The 19,573-nt window shown below is 35.4% G+C and overlaps 1 protein-coding gene across 4 annotated transcripts in view; it reads right to left on the bottom strand.

Moving 5' to 3' along the window:
- Positions 1–19,573, bottom strand: part of asap1b (ArfGAP with SH3 domain, ankyrin repeat and PH domain 1b) — a 94,001-nt gene that overhangs the window by 8,842 nt on the left and 65,586 nt on the right. For 2 of the 4 annotated variants that reach the window (XM_053487825.1, XM_053487823.1), the window contains exons 16-25: positions 17,102–17,265; positions 13,182–13,315; positions 12,988–13,079; positions 12,664–12,850; positions 11,004–11,089; positions 10,178–10,293; positions 8,472–8,539; positions 7,807–7,914; positions 7,465–7,684; positions 2,235–2,303 (exon numbers count right to left, since the gene is read on the bottom strand). In XM_053487825.1, the coding sequence (XP_053343800.1) occupies positions 2,235–2,303; positions 7,465–7,684; positions 7,807–7,914; positions 8,472–8,539; positions 10,178–10,293; positions 11,004–11,089; positions 12,664–12,850; positions 12,988–13,079; positions 13,182–13,315; positions 17,102–17,265 (1,244 nt within the window). The remainder of the gene's footprint in view (positions 1–2,234; positions 2,304–7,464; positions 7,685–7,806; positions 7,915–8,471; positions 8,540–10,177; positions 10,294–11,003; positions 11,090–12,663; positions 12,851–12,987; positions 13,080–13,181; positions 13,316–17,101; positions 17,266–19,573) is intronic. The other 2 variants (XM_053487822.1, XM_053487824.1) reach the window with 1 other exon arrangement.

Raw genomic sequence — 19,573 nt, 5'->3', positions numbered from 1 at the left:
GAATAAGGAGCAACATTTTATCAACACAGCACTCTTGAATTCTTAAATCTCATTGTTCAGAAGATGCTGAATAATTTTCGGTCAGCAATTATGACCATGATTCCAAATGTCATGCAAATCAAAAGACCTTATTGTTCCTGTAGTATCCATTACTTTACAGAGACTTGTTAGACAGACATAATATATGGGTAGTAATAGAAAGATCAAAGTATTGTTATTTAACAAAGCATAATTGCTAATTTGCTAAATTTTTCAACGAGGAGGTCATTATTTATCAGTTACATATACCTGAAATTCTGAATATTTAAGATAAAACTGCATTAAAAGGGAATTCACCGCCTTCTGGGTTTAAAATGCATGGTGCAAATATGAGTTACTACGCTATGCATACCAACTGTATGACAAAGTCAGACAGAACCGAGTGTTTTGGAAGGATCTTTCTTTAGAACATTGCTTTGCCCATTCTTTTTGTGAATAATCAATTTTACCCTGGCCTTAATATTCTCTTTTACCTTGTTGGTTGTATAGTCTGTGAACTGGCTGCTGTAGTATTGCAATTTCCTTTAAGAATTTATAAAGCGCTCTAATCTGTCTAGCTGGCTGTTCATTATAGATATCTACAGTATATAGTTACTTTATAGTCCTACTCACTGAATATTTAAGTTGTATGCAAGAGATTTTAAATAAATACAAGTAAAGTTGAAATTGCTCCTACCCAAGTTTCTTTAAAAATGTTTAACATGACTTGACATGACAGTAAATAGTTAAAGAATAACTCACAAATGCACTTTTTAGTGTCACTCAGGTATAGAGAGTTTTGAGGTTGGTTCCTTTAAAACATTCACCCTCTTGTCACCTCAGGATTTTTTTTTTCTAATGAAGGGTTAATGTAATATTTACACTTCATATTTCTTAAATGTACAGTATATATCTGTAAAGGCATTTTGTAAAAATGGGCACTGTTAAATCATGTGTTATGTGCTATTGAAATAAATTGAATGATCTCTTTCAAAAATGGATGGATGTAAATCAGTGTTAAGACATTGCATATGGTTGTTGAAATAATCCCATTACTTTAATTCTAAAGGTGTTCCAATAAAACATCAGAACGGGTCTTTTTTGGAAAGGCAGTGTAGATAACTTAAAAAAGGTGGTGCTTACAAACACGTTTTTTAAAAGGAGGAAGAAAACACTGGACAAAAATTTACTACAAAACAAAAATAGCATGGACCATTTAGACAGAAATGGTTTTTTTTCTAAAAACTAAAACCAATATTTATCAAGGTACAGTATGTTAGCCATTACATTACAGCAAACAGTAGGATAATTTCTGTTGTTTAGCAGCCAATAAAAAGCTCAGTCTAAGATCATCAAGAAAAAATCAGGAACAGCTCAGGCAAAGCTGTGATAAAACATTTATGCCCACGCAGTTCAAATATACAAAATGGCTAATTTCAGGTCATTCTTACTGTCAGCATGTAAGTATCAAATAATGAAAATGGTCAAAGAGTGAGGAGATATAAGTAGTTGGAAACTTTTTGCATGTTGTTTTTTTTTACTTTGTACTTGTAAATATGAACAAAATAAATAGAAACCCAGATCATAAAGTTCCTGATAAACAGCTAATGATATCTGACAAAAATCTATATAAAGCTTTCATTTATAAAAAAAAAAAAAAAAGAAATTTAATCTTGTAATAACATGGACATTTAAACAGGACAATTCCAATCATTCAGCCGAAATAACTGAGGAGGGCCTTGTATCGCTCAGCCAATGCCCTGAATCCAATTAAAGAGCTATGAAGGATTTTGTGAGTGCAAGTTAATCAGAGCGACCCTTGTAACCTTGTTAAGATGAAAACGATTTACCAAACGGCATGGGCCAAATTTTATCATAATACTGAAAAAAAAATAGCTATTTTTGTCCAGCAAACTTTTAATGTTGTTCATTTGCAGACCCTGGACACTTTTCCCCTATCCACACTGATTTAAACATTTTATTTATGTTTATGAATACATATTGTTTGTTCATAAGTACAATATAATAAAAATATTATATTATGTAAATTTGAAATGAATATATGCACTAGGCGAATAGTACATAAATTCTTGAATACTTATTTCTCGTCACTGTAAATGTAAACTACAGCTGCTTTGTTTTCAACTCAAACTCATGTCACTAGATATTCAGAATCAGGTTATATCAGGATAAAAAAAGAGCAAGAGCATAGTCACTGATGTAAGGCCGAGAGCTAGTCACGGTAGCATAGTGTGAATGAGAACCAAGGAATGCCAGAGAAGGAGCTGCAAAAGAGAAAGAGAAAGAGAGATAGAATTTTCATAGAAGTCATTAATAAATGCATAAATATTATATCAAAGAAAAAAGAAAAATATAGGAGCCAAAGAAAAAGAGGGATTTGAGATATTAAAAAAAAACAATGTTGTGCTCCACAATAAGTGATAGCGAAACATATCTAAACCAGATTTTTTTAACACTCTTTTATATACTGCATTTTTAAGTCTTTAACATGACGTTGATTTTTTTAAGAAAAAAAAAAGGCTTTTCTCCTCCATGGATTAACTATATATATTTTCACTTCAATCAAAAACAAATGTGTATAATAAGCAACGTTCTTTCTGACTGAATCTCTCCATTTTCTTGTCTTTTCTCCACTCTGACTGTCTTTCATCTCCTCCCACTTCCAGCCCTCTTTTTCTCTCACTCTGTGATTGTTTCTCGTATATAAAGCTACTATTTTCTTGAGAGGGAAAACTTGGCTTTTCTGTGTTTATACATGTATAGACACAATATGGTATTATGGAAATAACTAAACTTAAAGTCAAACATCTCTGTGATGTTACATATGAAGCTACTTAACACAAAAGCTTTTATACTTCCATTCAAAACCTGTAGTGGAAAACAAATGTATTTAACTTAATATCAAATATCTGATCATTAAAGCAGCCTTTAGATGATAAACCTTTGCAGATAATATGTATTTTGACCACCGTGAATTTCCGTGAGATGCTCCACGTTGTTTAGTTCTCTTGTCTGTCACATACAACTCCCCACCCTGGAGATGCGAGGCTATTGTGCCTATATATAAACATGAAACACTCCCACTTAAAATCATTATTCCAAATTTTCATTAAATTTGTGGATTTTGTCTTGCAGATGGTACAGATTTTACCATGAGAGACACAATCTTACTGTTTACCTTTTTAAGACCCATGTTTTGTGAATTTTTAGACATCTGTAGCAAAAGTCATAAAAGTGAGAACTGGGTTTATGTTTTTTGAATGGATGAATGGATATTTTTTTAATAATTCCAGAGGGACAATCACATTACAGTTAAAAAAATAATAACCAACAGCAATCTTGAATAGGAGATGGGGAAAGTTAGAGGATCAATGGTATCTTGCACACAAACGTCCTGAAGTGAGGGAGGAGTGATGGAGTTGAGAGTGTGAAAGGGAATGAGTTGAGAGTGTGAAAGGGAATGTGTTGCAAGAGTGGGAGGGAGATGGAAGTGGACCTGTTGGGATATGTGAAGATGTGATGAGATGAGGATATCTTCAACCCCCTTCTGCACTCTCCCTATCTACAGTATTCTTTTTTTTCCCCTGAATGCCTTGATTTCTTCTTTACCAGTTTACCAGTCTCTTTAGATCTTTGGTAATCCAGGGCTTAATTTTGGGAAAACAGCATACCCTCATGACTGGAACAGGCTGTACAGAATACAGCCTGTGATGTAGTCTATCATGCTGTTAATGTCTACTCCAGCTGGCTCACACAATACCTCATAGTCTGTAGCTCACAACAGACCTGCAGAGCTTTCTCTGCTTCCTGTGACCACATCCTAATAGAGTTCTTTATCAGAGACTACCTCTGGACAACAGGCAGCCATGGGAACATCAACAGAAACCAGGCATTACATGAAGGCATTAAACTCTGGAATATTGTGTGACTATTCATCCATTTCAAACAACAGATGTGATTTTAGCATAATATGCTCGTAAACATTGAACTCTTTGCCTGCTAAGCCCCATACACAGCTAGCTAACTGTTCTAATACCTTTCTATCATAACCAGCATTGACTTCTTAACAAGTTGTGCTAGATTAGCTTTTCTGTAAATTCTGCAAGCTACAGTATCTTTTCCTTCCCACAGACATAAATAAGCCTTGAATGCCCATGGTCCTATCACCAGTTTACAGTGTATAATTGATAATCAATATTAATGTTACGGCTGATGGGTGTATATCCGATCTAGGAACATAGGAACATACAAAGTTACTCAGATCCAATCTAAAAAAGAAATCTCAGATGTGCGCATTAAGACAGCCCTACAAATCAGATTTATATCACATTGGAGTAATGTGAAAGTAACCAAAGTGAAGTGATTATTTTTGTTTCCTAGTGGTTCTTCACATTACCACAGGAAGGAGGAGACTAGTGCCATCATCTGTGATTAGATGACTTCTCTGAACCTTGGGTTAAATAATTAACACAATGCCTATAACTGTCTACAACAGAGGATCTGCTATAGAAGCCGCAATCATTATTTTTTTATAAAAATGGAGTCACTGATGTAGAGTTTTTGTTTTGTTTTACTTCTCATACTATAGGCCTCATTTATGAAGCTGTAGAGAAATTAATTTACTAATAAATCATTTAACAAAATGTTTATACAAGCAACTTAGTATTAGTGGCCACGACTAAATTAGGGAGAAAATTCTGTTATCACCCAGATGAGGATGGGTTCCCTGTTGAGTCTGGTTCCTCTCAAGGTTTCTTCCTATTACCATCTCAGGGAGTTTTTCCTTGCCACTGTCGCCGTCACCCTTGGCTTGCTCATCAGAGAAATTTCATTCATTCATCTCGTTATTATCTAGACGCATTTTTCTAAAAGCGCTATATAAATAGAATTGAATTGAATTGAATAGAAAATCAGGGAAAAAAAATCTATTATTTAGTTACTAAATAACTAAATTAATTAAATCTACAGTTAGGTCCATAAGTATTTGGATAGTAATCATTTTTATTATTGTGTCTATGTACACCACCACAGTGGATTTGAAATACAGTATTAAGATGATGACATCAGTTTTACAGAATTTGACAGAATTTAAGTATATATCTATGCACTTCTAAATTCATCCTGCTACTCCTTTAAGCAACCACAGATATCCATAAATAGCAGCAAATCATCATACATGCCAATCCTATAACTTTGGATAATAAGTGCTTCCTCCATAATGTATGTTTCTCAGGTAAATCTTTGTTTTGTTTTTTTGTATCCAGAGAATTTTTCCCAAAACTGGGCAGGTGTTTTTAAACCTGCCCTCAGTATTTACCTTTATGAAACTATCTTTTGACTGTAGACATTACGCCTACCTCTTCAGGACATTATTTATCCTAAATGGTAATATACACTGCTAAGTTCTCTAATATGTCTGTTTTTTAACCCTGATTTATCATGGTCTCCTTCACTTGCATTCACTCCTCCTTAGGCCACAGTAGTCCATTTTACTATGGATAGATACCAAACGTAAATTCAACACTTGCTCCTCCACATTTAAAGAAGCCAGTTAAGGCAGTTCAGGCATCTGATAAGGATGCAGCACTAAGTGACTATTGTGGTATACATGAATATACTTCATGTGCTGCAAAAACTTCCTGTACTCTACAACCCTTAATTGATCAAATAAATACCCTTACTTACCTACATTTGACTTCTAAGTACCCTGAAATATTATATATATATATATATATATAAACATAAAATAAAACAATAGATACGGTCATTACAGCAGTTACAGTAAAGTGTGTTGCCATTAAGAGAACCCTCTTTGATGATGGATTTTTGGTCCAAGATGCATATTTGTGTTTGGATCCATAATCATATGAATACATATTTCTTTTTTCAAAATATTGTCCTACACATTTTCCTTTCAGGTGCCATCATGTTTTTAAACAATATGCACTGATCAGCCATCATATTAAAACCACTAATATGTGAAGTAAATAAGTAAATAGTGGAACCTATCAAGGGTTGCAACATATTAGGCAGCAAGTAAACTTGTGTTGGAGACAGAAAAAATACCAAGCCTCCAGAATACCAAGTCTTAAAATGTGTACTTGGTATGCAGTGGTTAGTAGCTAGCAAAAGTGGTCCAAGAAAGGTTAACTGGTGAACTGGTGACAGGGCCGTGGGCACAGGGCCTTGGCTCATAAAGCTCTTCAATGTGATTTATAAGCCAAAACTAGCCTGTCTAGCCTGCCAAATCTGTAGAATAGCTACTGAAGCAGAAATGGTGAAAAAGTTCATTCTGGCTTTAGACCTTTTCAGGCAAGGGCTATACAACATTGCTGGGTTTATTAACCTGCTAAATCTTTGTCATTCACACACTGGTCATGCAGGTGACACTTAAATGTTCCTTATGGGTTCAGACATTTTCACTTAGTTATTAACCTAGTCACTTAGTTATTAACCTAGTTAACCCAGTGTAAGTATGTATCCAATGATGTAAACATTAAAGCACTTTTTGTAAGTCGCTCTGGATAAGAGCGTCTGCTAAATGTAAATGTTAATGTAAATGTAAATAAAGATTTTAAGCAGTTGAACTGAGCTCAAGCTAATAAAGCACCTAACTAACCCATTAAAAATGTCTAATCCATGGAAGCCCGACATCGCAACCTATAGAATCTGCTGCCAACATCTTGGTGCAATATATACCACAGCACACTTTCTAAGGTCAGAACTGTTTTGATTATAGATGTTAAAGCAGGATCAGTGTCATAGATGCAAGTAAAAATAAAAATAAATTAAGTTTAACCTTTGAGCTTTAATATCTAATAAAATATTGTGACCACCACTAAATACATGAAATGTAAATAAATTAAATTTATGGGTGACTGCCCTATTTGTATATTTGTCAAATTGCCCCTCTGGAGATAATTCAATTAGATTTAGGCATTTGGCTCTTATCTGGAGTAACTTAGAAAAGTAAGTTACCCATGAACCTTGACTAATCAACATACACACAGCAATATAAGTAAAACCTTGCAAAACCTTAATAAATCTTTTGTTCTATGTAGTTTACACAATTACTTACACACACGGTTTTATTAAGCTGAACCCTTAAAAACATTTTTGTTTTGTGGGAACATTTTAGGTCAAAGTTGATCAAAGGTTTCCATTTGTAGTTTTTTCCAACTGTTATTAATACAGTATTTTTCTACATGCAGTTCTCATTAATTAATTCATTCATTCATTATATATATATTTTTTATTAATTAATGCATACTTAAGTTAGATTTCTGGGTCACAGACTTTATACTACAGAATTTAGGAATATTTCACAGGATTTAATAGTCAGAAAGGCATCATCTGTAGGCAGCCTAAAGATCCAAGCAAACTGTTTGCTTCCTTTTTACATAATTTAAGTGAAGTCTGTTTTACCTTTTCCTGCATTCCTGGGTGGTAAAGGTGGTGCATCACTGACAGGAGATGAGGGACAGTCAGTAGAAACGCTATAAATCTGATTGGTGAACATGCCGTAGGAGAGGCGTGATTTATCACGCTGGAGAGGGAAAGACGGAAGTGAGAGCTTATCATGAGGAGACAGGCTGGATGAGTGACAGAAACTCTGTGGTCTCCGGTCCTTTTTAATTGGGCTTGGCTGAGGAAGAAAAGAGGTGAGGCAAAAGAATGTGCATATGATTGTGATCAGTTTTAGACTGGAAATTTCTACTTTCAAATGACAGAAAATTATTGGAACAAATGGAGTGTGAAATATCTCACCCTGTCATCAAGATCATCATCACTCTCATCCATTTCCTCCATCCTAAGATTCCATTCATACTCAACATGAACCTTTGGATTAAACTTCCCCTCTGCAGCTTGAATCAACTAAAGCAAAAAAAAAAAAAAAAAACAGGCATGATTTTTTTTCTTTCTAATTTCTTTGCTGCCATCTAGTGGAATAAATAGGCTTTATTCTTTAAGTTCTGCTTCTTTTTTTTTTTAATAAATCCAATAAAGAACCTACATTTTTTATCATTAGCTTCTTATTTTAGCACTTTATTTTATATACATTGCCAGTAATTTTATTCACTATGATTACACAGTTCTGACAAGTAATTAAATATATTTAAATTATTTTATTTCTATAGTCTTCCTGAACCCTGCGATGGATTGGCACCCTGTCCAGGGTGTACCCTGCCTCGTGCCAGTCTCCTGGGATAGGCTCCAGGTCCCCGCGAGCCTAAATACAGGATAAACCGGTATAGAAGATAAGTGAGTGAGTGAGTCTTCATGAAATTCTGTACTGCATGGGGGCTTCAGATAAAACATTTAGTCCATCAATGTTAGCAAAGCACAAAAGCCGGCAGGTATTATCTCATTATAATAAAAAATTCTTGAAAGTTCCTGGTTTCATAACAATTATAACAACACTATTCACTTACTGCCTCTGCAGACTGGTCAATCCTCAGCCTCCTGGCCACATCCAGTGCTGTTTCTCCATTGTGATTGGCTATAAAAAAACATAGGCAGACAGTAAGTTAGTTCATAGAGTTTTCCATTTCAAGTTTTTAACATTTTGTTATTTTTTAGTCATCTTAAAAAAAATAATAAAATCATTGCAATACTCCTCAATGGCAAGGTGTGCGTTTTGTTAATTCATAAAAAAATAAAGAATGAAATCCCCAATTTACATAAGTATCATCAATTAGTACTTGCCAAAAACACTTCATGTCTGCTTGTTAACCATGATACAAGATCGGCACACCTTCCTTTTGGATTTTTCTTTTAAGGATCTTTCACACGCCACCAGGTTGGATGTTTAGTGCATAGCCACTCTCCAGAGATGCTCTAATTGGATCAGGTCCCAGCTAGGACTCTAGCTGGGCCTCTCCAAAACATTCACAGAGTTGATCTGAAGCCGCTGCTGTGCTTTCTTTCTGTTTTGTTAAAATGTAAACCAAACCGTCACCCCAGCCTGACATCCTGAGCACTGTGGAAATGGTTTTACTTACTGTAGGATTTATTTTGATTAGGTTGCGGAAATCATCCCCAAAGCATGACGATGCTGGGTTCCTGGTTCCGAATAGTTTAAACTTCATGACATCAGACCAGAGGATTTTGTTTCTCATGGTCCGAGAGTCCTTTAGGGAATTTTTGCCAAACTTAAAGTGGGCCATCATGTGACTTTTAATAAGGAATGGCTTCTGTCTGATCACTCTTCCAGAGAGGCCTGATTGGAGGAGTGCAGCAGTGACGATTCTCCTTCTATAAGGCTTTTTCATCTCCACGAGGGAACTCTAAATATTATTTATAGAGACCTTTGGATTTTTGGTTACCTCTCTGACCCTGGCCTCAATTACTCAGTCTGGCTGGGAGACCAGATCTGGAAAGACTGTTGGTCCTTTTAAATCACTGCCATTTGAGAACGATGAAGGCTACAGTGTTCTTCAGCACTTTCAACGCTGCCAAATTTTTTCTTATATTCTACTTCAGATTAGGGAGACAATCTTCAGATCTGGACACAATTTTCTCTTGCAGTTCTACAGATAATGCTCTCAACATTGTGGCTTTGTTTTTACTCTGACATACGGCACCTACTGTAAGGCCTTACAGAAAGGTGCATGCCATCTAATTATGACCAATGAATTCTGTTAGACACAGGGGGATGTTGTAGAAGCATCTCAAACAGAGCTCAATTACAAATGTCATAACAAAGGGGTTTGAATATGGGATAGCTCAGTCTTTATTTTTACATTTATTTTAAATAACAAAAAGAATACAAAAAGACTACAAACACCTGTCATTTAAAGTACTCTGTGTGGAATGATAAAATTTGTGGATCACGGTCTATAAAATAATTTAAATAAATTTTATCATTGGTGTGAACCATAGCAAAACGTGGAAAAGATGAAAGGGTCTGAAAAGTTTCTATAGGCACTGTACGTTGCATATCCTCCAATGACTAAAATACAGCTTTCCATAAAAGGACAGTTAATCATTAAAAGATGAAAAAAGAAAAAAAAAATGTGTGGTAGAAAATAAATGACGATTACATTTTTTTATCTTCTTTCATTCCAAATTTCAAAATAACTACTAAGTGCATGTCTGTGTATGTGTATGTGTATATGTGTCTGTCTGTCTGTCTTACTGAGATCAGTAGCAGGTTTTCCTCTCAGAAGTAATTTGAGGCATTCATGTTTTTCATAGATGCAGCAGTAGTGCAGGGCTGTGTTTCCCCTCTCAGTCTGTTTGTCCAGATTTCCACTGAACACACACAAATCATTCAAAATTAGTTGCAAATATATACAACATTGGCAATGTCATAATGCACAACTAGAAAACAATAACCTAAACTCAACATAAGTGTGATTTAGTTTTATGAGGTTTAGTATTTGTGGAAGCGGCATTGAAAAGCCCACTAAGCTATGCTGCTGAAATGTTGATATAATGCTGGAAGCATATGTTGGATGAATAACTAAAGACACAGCTGTGGTTTGTTGAGCCTGTGGAGGAAACTGTGCTATCTTGCCCCCACTGTTAATGTTCGTACTGCACCAACTGCACAAAAGCTTATTTGAAATAATGCAAGATATGTGCAGCAGCCAAAGTATGTAATTGTATGAATAATCTAAAGCAAAAATAAATCTCAACCTGAACTGTAGATCAGTACTAGAAGTGCCTAAGCATCCAGTATACAAATCCAAAGGTTAACTAAAATGACCTTGGGTTAACACACAAAAATTACACTGACAAATTTGAAGAGTAAATGAAGAAAATATTTTTTATCACTATGCTGTTTAAAATTCTTATCATTTACATTTGCATGGTAATTATAAATGTGCATAAATTTTAAAACTTATCAATAAAAGACAGAGTTAAGAAATGGATATTTAATTCTAAAATGCAAAATTAAAAATTAAAAATAAATTTTCCCCCTTAAATATGTTGGCAACTGCATGCTGGTGTTCCTTCACCTGTTTTGTACCAAAAAGTCGACAAGATGCAGTGACGTGTGGTCAGCGGTTCTCACAGCATAGTGCAGCGCTGTCTCTCCACACTCCTACAAAACATTCAGTTCAGAGATTTAAAGTGCCCCTATTATGTCATTTTAAAGGTTGCTACTATTGAGTCTCTTAAAACAGGTTAACATGTATGCAAGGTCAAAAAACACTTTAGTTTTCTCTTAAAATAGATTTAATTTCTAAATGATTCGTAAACGACTCGTGTGAAGCAGTTCGAAAATTCAGTCTGTCTAAACCCCTCCTTTCCATGAGCCCTCACTGCTGTGATTGGTCAGATGGCACAGTCCTTTATGATCGGTCTATCGCTACAGCGTGTGTTGAAAAACGAAACGCCCATTACCTTAACTGAATGACGTCTCTGGAGACCTGTCAATACATAGAAAAGATGGCGTCGCTTTTACCGTGTAACGACCAGCTAATTTATATTAACTGTGGCTACAAAAATCGAGAGGGCTTTTATCTTTGTGTCGGTGCTGCGTTAAAAGGCCGGTGTGCAAAAAGGACAAACACAAACAAGTAGATAAAGCAAACGTGTATTATACAAAACTAAATAAATTAAACGAGAAAGGTGCACAACAACCAAACAAAGATATAAACAATATTTACAACTTACATATAATAAACTGTATGTGTATGTGTGCGAGTTATTGGAAAATGTCCGAAGTCCGTGTTTATTGTATGTGTGGTATGCGAGTATACCGAGTATGGTTTGGTCTTACCTGGGTTAATGAAGTCCCCCCCCCCCTTTCCTGGCTGTTTGTTTGAAGGCAGGTTAGGGAATGGGCAAGGTGCATGCGCAATTCGCGTGTGTGCACGCGCCTTGCCACTTCGCGAGTGTTAAGTTCAATTTTGGTGAATGGTGGAGAATAAACAGTTAAAAAGGATTTTGTGTGCTCTCGTTTTTATTGTTTTTTTTATATTACAAAGTGTTCAAACGAACCCGGGATGAATGCTCGGTCACATCAACAAGAGTGTGGTAACGTTAATTGTAAGATGGCGGGCAAGTTGATCGCAACGTAAAAGGTGGGCGGGCAAGTTGTTCGCGACGTAGAACGTGGGCGGACATTATGCAAATATGTTCTGGGGTGACGTTGATTTGTAACAAAGTACAAATAGATTTGCTAACGACTCGTTTAGGCGAATGTGAGCCGATTCTTTTTTTTAATAGACAAAAACTTCATTTATCGTGCAGATAGTGCAGATAGTTTATGTTCACAAACAGCTACATGACACTGCATGAAAGATCATATTTGAAAAAGCATAACAGGACCTCTTTAAATAAACACAGTACAGATAGAACAAGAACAATAACTGCAGCACTGTCACATTGTCACGTAATGTCCACATATATATCAATAGAAATGCGCCCATAGAATGCTAATTGTTTAAGTGTTTAATCTTATTTTAGTTATGACATACCATGTTGCACAATTTAAAGAATATTAAACAAATACATTGAGCAGATTTGAAATTATTAAAATAGAACTTGTGTCAAAATCCTTAACACTACACTGTTAAATAATGGCACGTGGAGGTGAGTATTAACAGACTTAAACAAGATAGCTAAAAATAAGTCTTACAGTTAATAAGTTTCACAAGTTTTTAGACTCACCTGTCCTCCATCAGGAACTGGTTCCATAAGTTCCACCCCCTCAGCAAACACTTGGATGAGAGCCAGTAGGTCACGTGATTTTACTGCATCATACAGATCAGTCTGCTTCTCCACTGCAGAGGTGCAAATCTTCCTTGCAAATTTACGATCCACATACTTGCCATTTATGAATTCCTTGCGAACTGTCCTAAAACATTAAACAAAGCAGCAATCACCGAATGCAGATTTTTTTTTTTAAATGTAGGAAACTGAGAACTTGTACATTTGTATTAGTTGTTGGTACATACGTAACCTGGAATAAAGACAAAGCCTTGAATTACTCACATATCACTAGATGGAGTAGGCTTTGGAGAGGGATAAGGAAGATTTCCTTCCATAATTTCATTAAAATTACTGTTTCCGACATTCTTGGCCAGCTAAAAGCAGAACATTAAGATTAGATGTAACAGCTACAGTGTTCTAAGAACAGTAAGGCCAGATTTCACATATTTGATAAGCTATGAGGCTGATTAACTCACCAAGAGTTCTGAGGATCCCAATTTGTCCAGTTCCATGGACTGAATGCGAGAGATGTGCACTCCCATCTCTCTGTGAATGCCTGAACACTCAATACATGTCAGAATGCCCAGGTTAGTTGACAGCCATTTTGGATCTATAGGATATAAGGTAACAAAAGCATTTCAGCAGTCAGATCAAAACACCTGGATATTAGCTCATTTTGAGGGCTTCCTCACTAGGAGGTCTTTTTGAACTTATCAAATAGTAGACCTACTGTACAGTGAGAGCATTTTAACACTCGGATATCCATTTAGACACTTTTGCTTTTATTTAATATACAATACTTCTCAAATATATTTACTTCAAATTTAAACACATTATCTTTTGGCTTTACTTAAAAATATGAACAGTTAAACAAAAACAGATGCATAGTACAAGATTTGTTTAAAAAAAATAAAATAATAGTAAAAAATCAGTAATAAAATTAATGTGAAAATGCATTTAGAAATCACAAATTAGTAACATGAGCACTTGGTTGCAAGGCTGTTGTTGGTAATCACACCACTGGAACTTCTATTCTAAGAACGAATTAACCTTTTTTCCCCAAATTATTCTTGGCAGCCCAGCTTCAATTCCCCAAGAGACCCCTGATGGAATCCTCTAAACATTTTCACTAGGACTCAAGTCAGTGGACTGTAGGTCATTCAAGGTCTTCCTCAGTTATTTTGGCTCGATGCTTGAGGTCATTGTCACTTTGAAACAACCATCTTCTTCCCAGATTCAGTTTCTTGGCAGATGGGATCACACACTCAACCCTTGCATGACAAGCTAAATTATTGCCAAATAAGTGCTATTTTTAGTCTGACCAGGGAGGGATAAAGAGTTACTTTATAGTGATGGTTCTAAAAGATATGTTTGGTAGGAAACAGGGTGGCTTGTCATTTAAAGAACAGTATAACCACAATAAAAAATGTCAGGGTAGCTTCATGCTATAAGGCTGCATTTGTTCAGCTGGGACTAAGGCTGCAGGCAACATAGAGGGATTCATGAAACCAATTTATTTTGACATTAATGAAATTATTTTATTTAAAAAAGGGGTGCAATTTATTACAGGTAATAAACACACAGTCAGGAATTTTTGTTAAGTTTTTAAGAAGTTTTTATGTCAATATTTGAAATATTTGTTTATTATTTAAATAATTTTGAGGTGATAAATGTTGGAAACATTCTCTTCAAAGGATTGGTAGTGGACCTGAGGAGGACCAAAGTGCCAGCGACCCCGGTCAACATTCTGGGTGTTGGTGTGGACAGGGTGGAGGAGTACAAATATCTGGGAGTGTACTTGGACAAAAAACTGGACTGGACTAAACATGTGGACATTGTTTACAGGAAGGGTCAGAGCCGTCTCTATTTTCTGAGACGACTAAGATCCTTCAACATCTGCCGGACGATGCTGCGGATGTTCTACGAGTCTGTGGTGGTCAGTGCCACCATGTATGCTGTTGTCTGCTGGGGCAGCAGCCTGAGGGTCATGGACATTAACAGACTCGGCAAGATCATTAAGAAGGCCAGTCAAGTTGTAGGAATGGAATTGGACTCCTTCAACAAGGTGTTGGAGAGGAGAACATTGTCCAAAATAAGGTCAATACTTGACACTCCTTCATACCCACTACACTATATGATGATAAGCAGCCACAGGAGCTCATTTAGCAACAGGCTAAAACTTCCATGCTGCACAACTGAGAGACACAGGAAATCATTCCTGCCGGTCGCAATAAAACTATTTAACTCGCATATCTGATCACACCAAACCATAAACCACACACATATGCACAATTCACCTTAATAACCATGTATACTGTGTATACGTCTGTTGATAATAACAATGTCAATATAATTTAATGTCCATATAATTGCTGCTTTAGGGTTTTACTTTTATTGGTTATTTGACTATTTTTATTATTTTTATTTTATTTTTATGTTTATATTATTCTATTCTTATTATTTTTATTACTTTATTGTTTTATTTTTATTTAAATCTTCTCGACCATCCTTATATGTCTTGCTAAATCTTTATTTTCATCAGGAGTTTGTTCTGTAATGAAAGAGAATTTCCCCACGGGGATCAATAAAGTAATCCTGATTCTGATTCTTCATGAGAGCATTGTGGCATTATCTGGTGTTAGCCTGGAGAAATATGTATCAATCACCATTGCAAATATGTTTAAAAATAAACATAATCATCATCGGTCAATCATGCAGCCTTAATACTATTTAAGGGCCAATGAATTAGTTATGGGGTGTACACATTTGTGTAAACAGGATATTGTTCACTTTTTCTTTCCATTTTCTGTTCCCAAATTTTTTTTACCTTGATTCGTGTTGGTTGCATTATCATCGTAAAACATTTACAACACAAGCGGCATAGATCCGTGCCAGCAAACAGCATAGGTCAATGACAACGTCATTAGTTGGTTAAAATTAACTACAATTCAGTGCACCTATTTTGTGCTTTAAAAAAAGTGGACTCAAAAATTAATGTGGACTTTTTAAAAGCATTAAAACATCAACACAAGTGTCATTTTTCTATAGTTCCTCAATGTACATCCTAGGTGTGTTAATGACACAGTGAGTAATTAATGAGTAATTAATTGCTATTAAGAATTTGAGTGATAAAAAATGTATCAGCATTTATAATGTATAATGTATGTATATTATTTTACATAGTCTTTTAGCTGTATTTATTTGTAAATGCATTTCTGGCAGCACTGATTATAAAAGAGGACATTTTGTCTTCCTCAACTAATATGCTACAGTAGGATTGTATTACTAAAACTGTATAAATAAATAATGAAAATGTGCATATTTCTGTTTTTAATTATTGATTAATTATGTTTTTTTCTATCTGTTTAGGAAATTTAAGAATTTTGCAACCATAGTACAATACATACTATACTGTGTGCACATGTTCCTATTAATGTCAACTAATACAAATAAACAAAACATTTCAGTAACAAACTGTGATGGCTTTGTAATGCTGCATGAGAAAGTCCAGATGGAACTAACTCTCAGCTTATCATGACTATACCAGTTGCACAATCAACAAATGTTGTTGAGGTTTTTCTATCAGCATAGCTAAAAATAGTTATAAATGTAAATCAAACCACATGATTTTTTTATTGCACTTAAAACTGAAGCCTTGTCCACATGTACGTTTTTTAAAAGTTTTTTTCCCCTCCATATTCACCCACCAGTCGCTAAAATGGACCTTTAAAAACTCCATTTAGAGTAAAGATATTGAGAACATGTGGACAGAAAAACAGTGTTTTTGGCTTTTAAGAACAAGAGCCACATGTGCAGTATTTCCTGTGTTTGACGTCAAATTGTTAAGTACTTGGTGCGAACTTCTGGTCAGGCTTGGCCAACATGGCTTTATGGTTAGGGTTATATTTTAATCAGGAGGTTTGGACAGCATGTTTTTTGAATTTCATGTGGATTAGTTTTTTTAAGAACAAAGAAGAAACTAGAGCAAACTAGAAAGTAGCAAACAATCTATCAAATCTAAGGTTAATAATTTTAAAATATTTTAAAAAGTTTTATTTAACAATGTTTCATAGTTCATAAGCTAAATGCAGCATTGGTTATTTTACATAATGTTATGATTGATTGATTTATTTTATACACACATGTATAGTATTACTGTATTTGGTTGTAATAAAATAATTTGCTTTTTGGCAAACCTATGATTGGGAAAATCACAATCGCAAGTGTTCATTGAAAATGTATTCAGAACACACAAAAGTAGCAGATGTAAGTGAATCACCAGTCTGATTAGTATTGGCACTTAATCTATGGCTAACTTTTATCGGAGTCCAGCTAAAATGTTACAAGGATAATTAATTGAATACACACACTTGCATATATACACACACTCACATACCTGCAGCACCACAGTCACAGCAAACTTCATTGCCAGGTATGTGCAGGACATCGTCAATGATGGCTTTAGTCAGATCCTCCAGGCCGTCTTCTCCCGCTGTCTGCTCTCCTCGGAAAGCCATGTTTAATGCCTCTTCTTTACTGTTAGTTAACACTGAGATCCAGCTATAAAGGTAGACACACATTATAACACCCAGACAATCACAAATGCAAATGTTTTATTGTATTATGTACTTCCAGTACTTTACCACAAGGACTTCTCATTCTCACACAGAGGTGGACACACACAATTAATAACTGTCAGATGCACTTCCTTCACGAAAGTTGTTTTCTCATACAGGACAGATAATGCAGCATTAACTTCTTAAAATCTAATGAAACCCATTCAAAGAATTTTAGCTTTCATTTAAATTCTGCTGAAACCATTTTTTTCTCACTCCTAATTTAAATGGAATGCAACAAAATACAAATATTGAGTACTTCATGTGTCCTGAATCAATATGTACAATACAAATATACAATTACAAACAATATTTAAATTTTCATTTCTATGATAATTATTGCTTGTCTAAAGCACATTTATTATTTTTCTGTCTTTTCATGGTAAAAGACAGAAGTTGTGGCTCAGTCGGTTAAGGCTGTAGGTTACTGGGTTACTGATCAGAAGCCCCAGCATCACCAAGTTGCCACCGTTGAGCCCTTGAGCAAGGCCCTTAACCCTATCTGCTCCAGGGACGCTGTAAGCTGGCTGACCCTGCGCTCTGACCCCAGTTTCCTAATTGGGATATGCGAAGAAGATATTTCACTGTGCTATAAAGTACATGTGACAAATAATTCTTCTTCTAAAGTTGTGTGCATTTTTGTTTTGCAGTACAGTATTTGCAGCTTGTGGCATTATTAATGATACTAATAGACGATGCACAGTTGGGTTTTAGCTTGATCTAAGCACTGGCTCACTGAGCTCCAAAATAAAACCATATTCTTTATTTAGTACAGTCAGCCCGTTCCTTTATATCATAGACAAAAGATAAAATTTTTTTTTTTTTAAGTCTTCGAGCAGCCTGGTTCAAAAGTTATGTTAATTGAAATAATGTTAATAACATTATGTTTATTGACATTGTTATAACTACTGAAAACCATGCCCACTTCCAGATATATAATTTTTTTTTTTAAATAATTATTCTGACCACTAAACAGGGACAGAAAGACACATCTCTATGGGTGTTATAAGTGTTACACCCCCATAATTTAATCAAGGAAAATAATCACTACAGTGAAACCTCGGATTACGAGTAACGGTTTATGAGTGTTCCGCAAGACGAGCAAAGATTTTTAATAAATTTTGACTTGAAAAACGAGCACGTCTTGGTTTACGAGTATCATGTATCACCCATGCGCTTCTTGTTTAGACGCCGAGCGTCAAGTAATCACAACTGAGCCAACGGATTTTCTCTCTCTTGTGCTGCGGAATTATGGGTAATCGTCTTCCCTGCTGGGTCTTAGTGCTCGTCTCTTACTGGTATAATCAACATCCGTGCATGCGTGTACTGTTTACTATAACATTGTGACCATGTGTGTTTGTAAACCATATTTTACTTTGTGCTTGTAAGCGTGTTTGTACACCGCAAATGTGTGTGCGCACGTATAAAGCAAAATCAAGTCTCAGAGGATAAAGATCCATTTTTTCTCTCCCTCTCTGTATCAGCCTGTCGTTTTTTATTTTACCTTTGAAAAGAATCGCGACAGAGCAGTTTCTGTGTAAGGCAGAGTGTGTGTGCGCTTGTGTGGGAAGCCGAAAGGAGGAGGGGGTGGTAGGGGAGCTGTAAAGGCGAGAGGGGCTCTCTCGCGTTTACAGCTCCCCTCCAACCCCCTCCTTCTCTTTGCTTTCCACACACACAGCGATAGACACACATTCTTTGCTCTGCTCAGAAACTCTGCTCTGTCCCCCTAATTCGGGGGTCACATCAGAAGCAAACATTACATTTAAAAAGAATCGCGACAAAGCAGAGTTTCTGTGTAAAGCAAACACACACACACACAGCATCTGCGTGCACAAACAAAAAAACTTTTCTGTCAGGATATATTTTTACTTTTTTCAAAGGTAAAGTTCACGCTAATTTGTTGTATTTTTACTTTATATTTTGTATTAATTATTTTTATGCATTAATTTTTTTGGGCTGTAGAACGAATAATTTGAGTTTCCATTATTTCTTATGGAAAAATTAAATTTGGTTTACGAGTGTTTTGTAATACGAGCCTGCTTCTGGAACGAATTATGCTCATAGTCCGAGGTTCCACATTGTGTGTGTATGGATATGTATATGTGTGTATATATATATATATATATATATATATATATATATATATATATATATATATATATATATATATATACACACAAACACACACACACACACACACACATAGGTTCTGTGTCTGTGATAGTCCCCATGACAGGTACAAACAAAAGCTG

Source organism: Clarias gariepinus, chromosome 26 (assembly GCF_024256425.1).
Source record: "Clarias gariepinus isolate MV-2021 ecotype Netherlands chromosome 26, CGAR_prim_01v2, whole genome shotgun sequence".
Taxonomy (NCBI): Eukaryota; Metazoa; Chordata; class Actinopteri; order Siluriformes; family Clariidae; genus Clarias; species Clarias gariepinus.
Note: the sequence above shows the minus strand (reverse complement) of the source record. Positions and strands in the feature narration are given on the sequence as shown.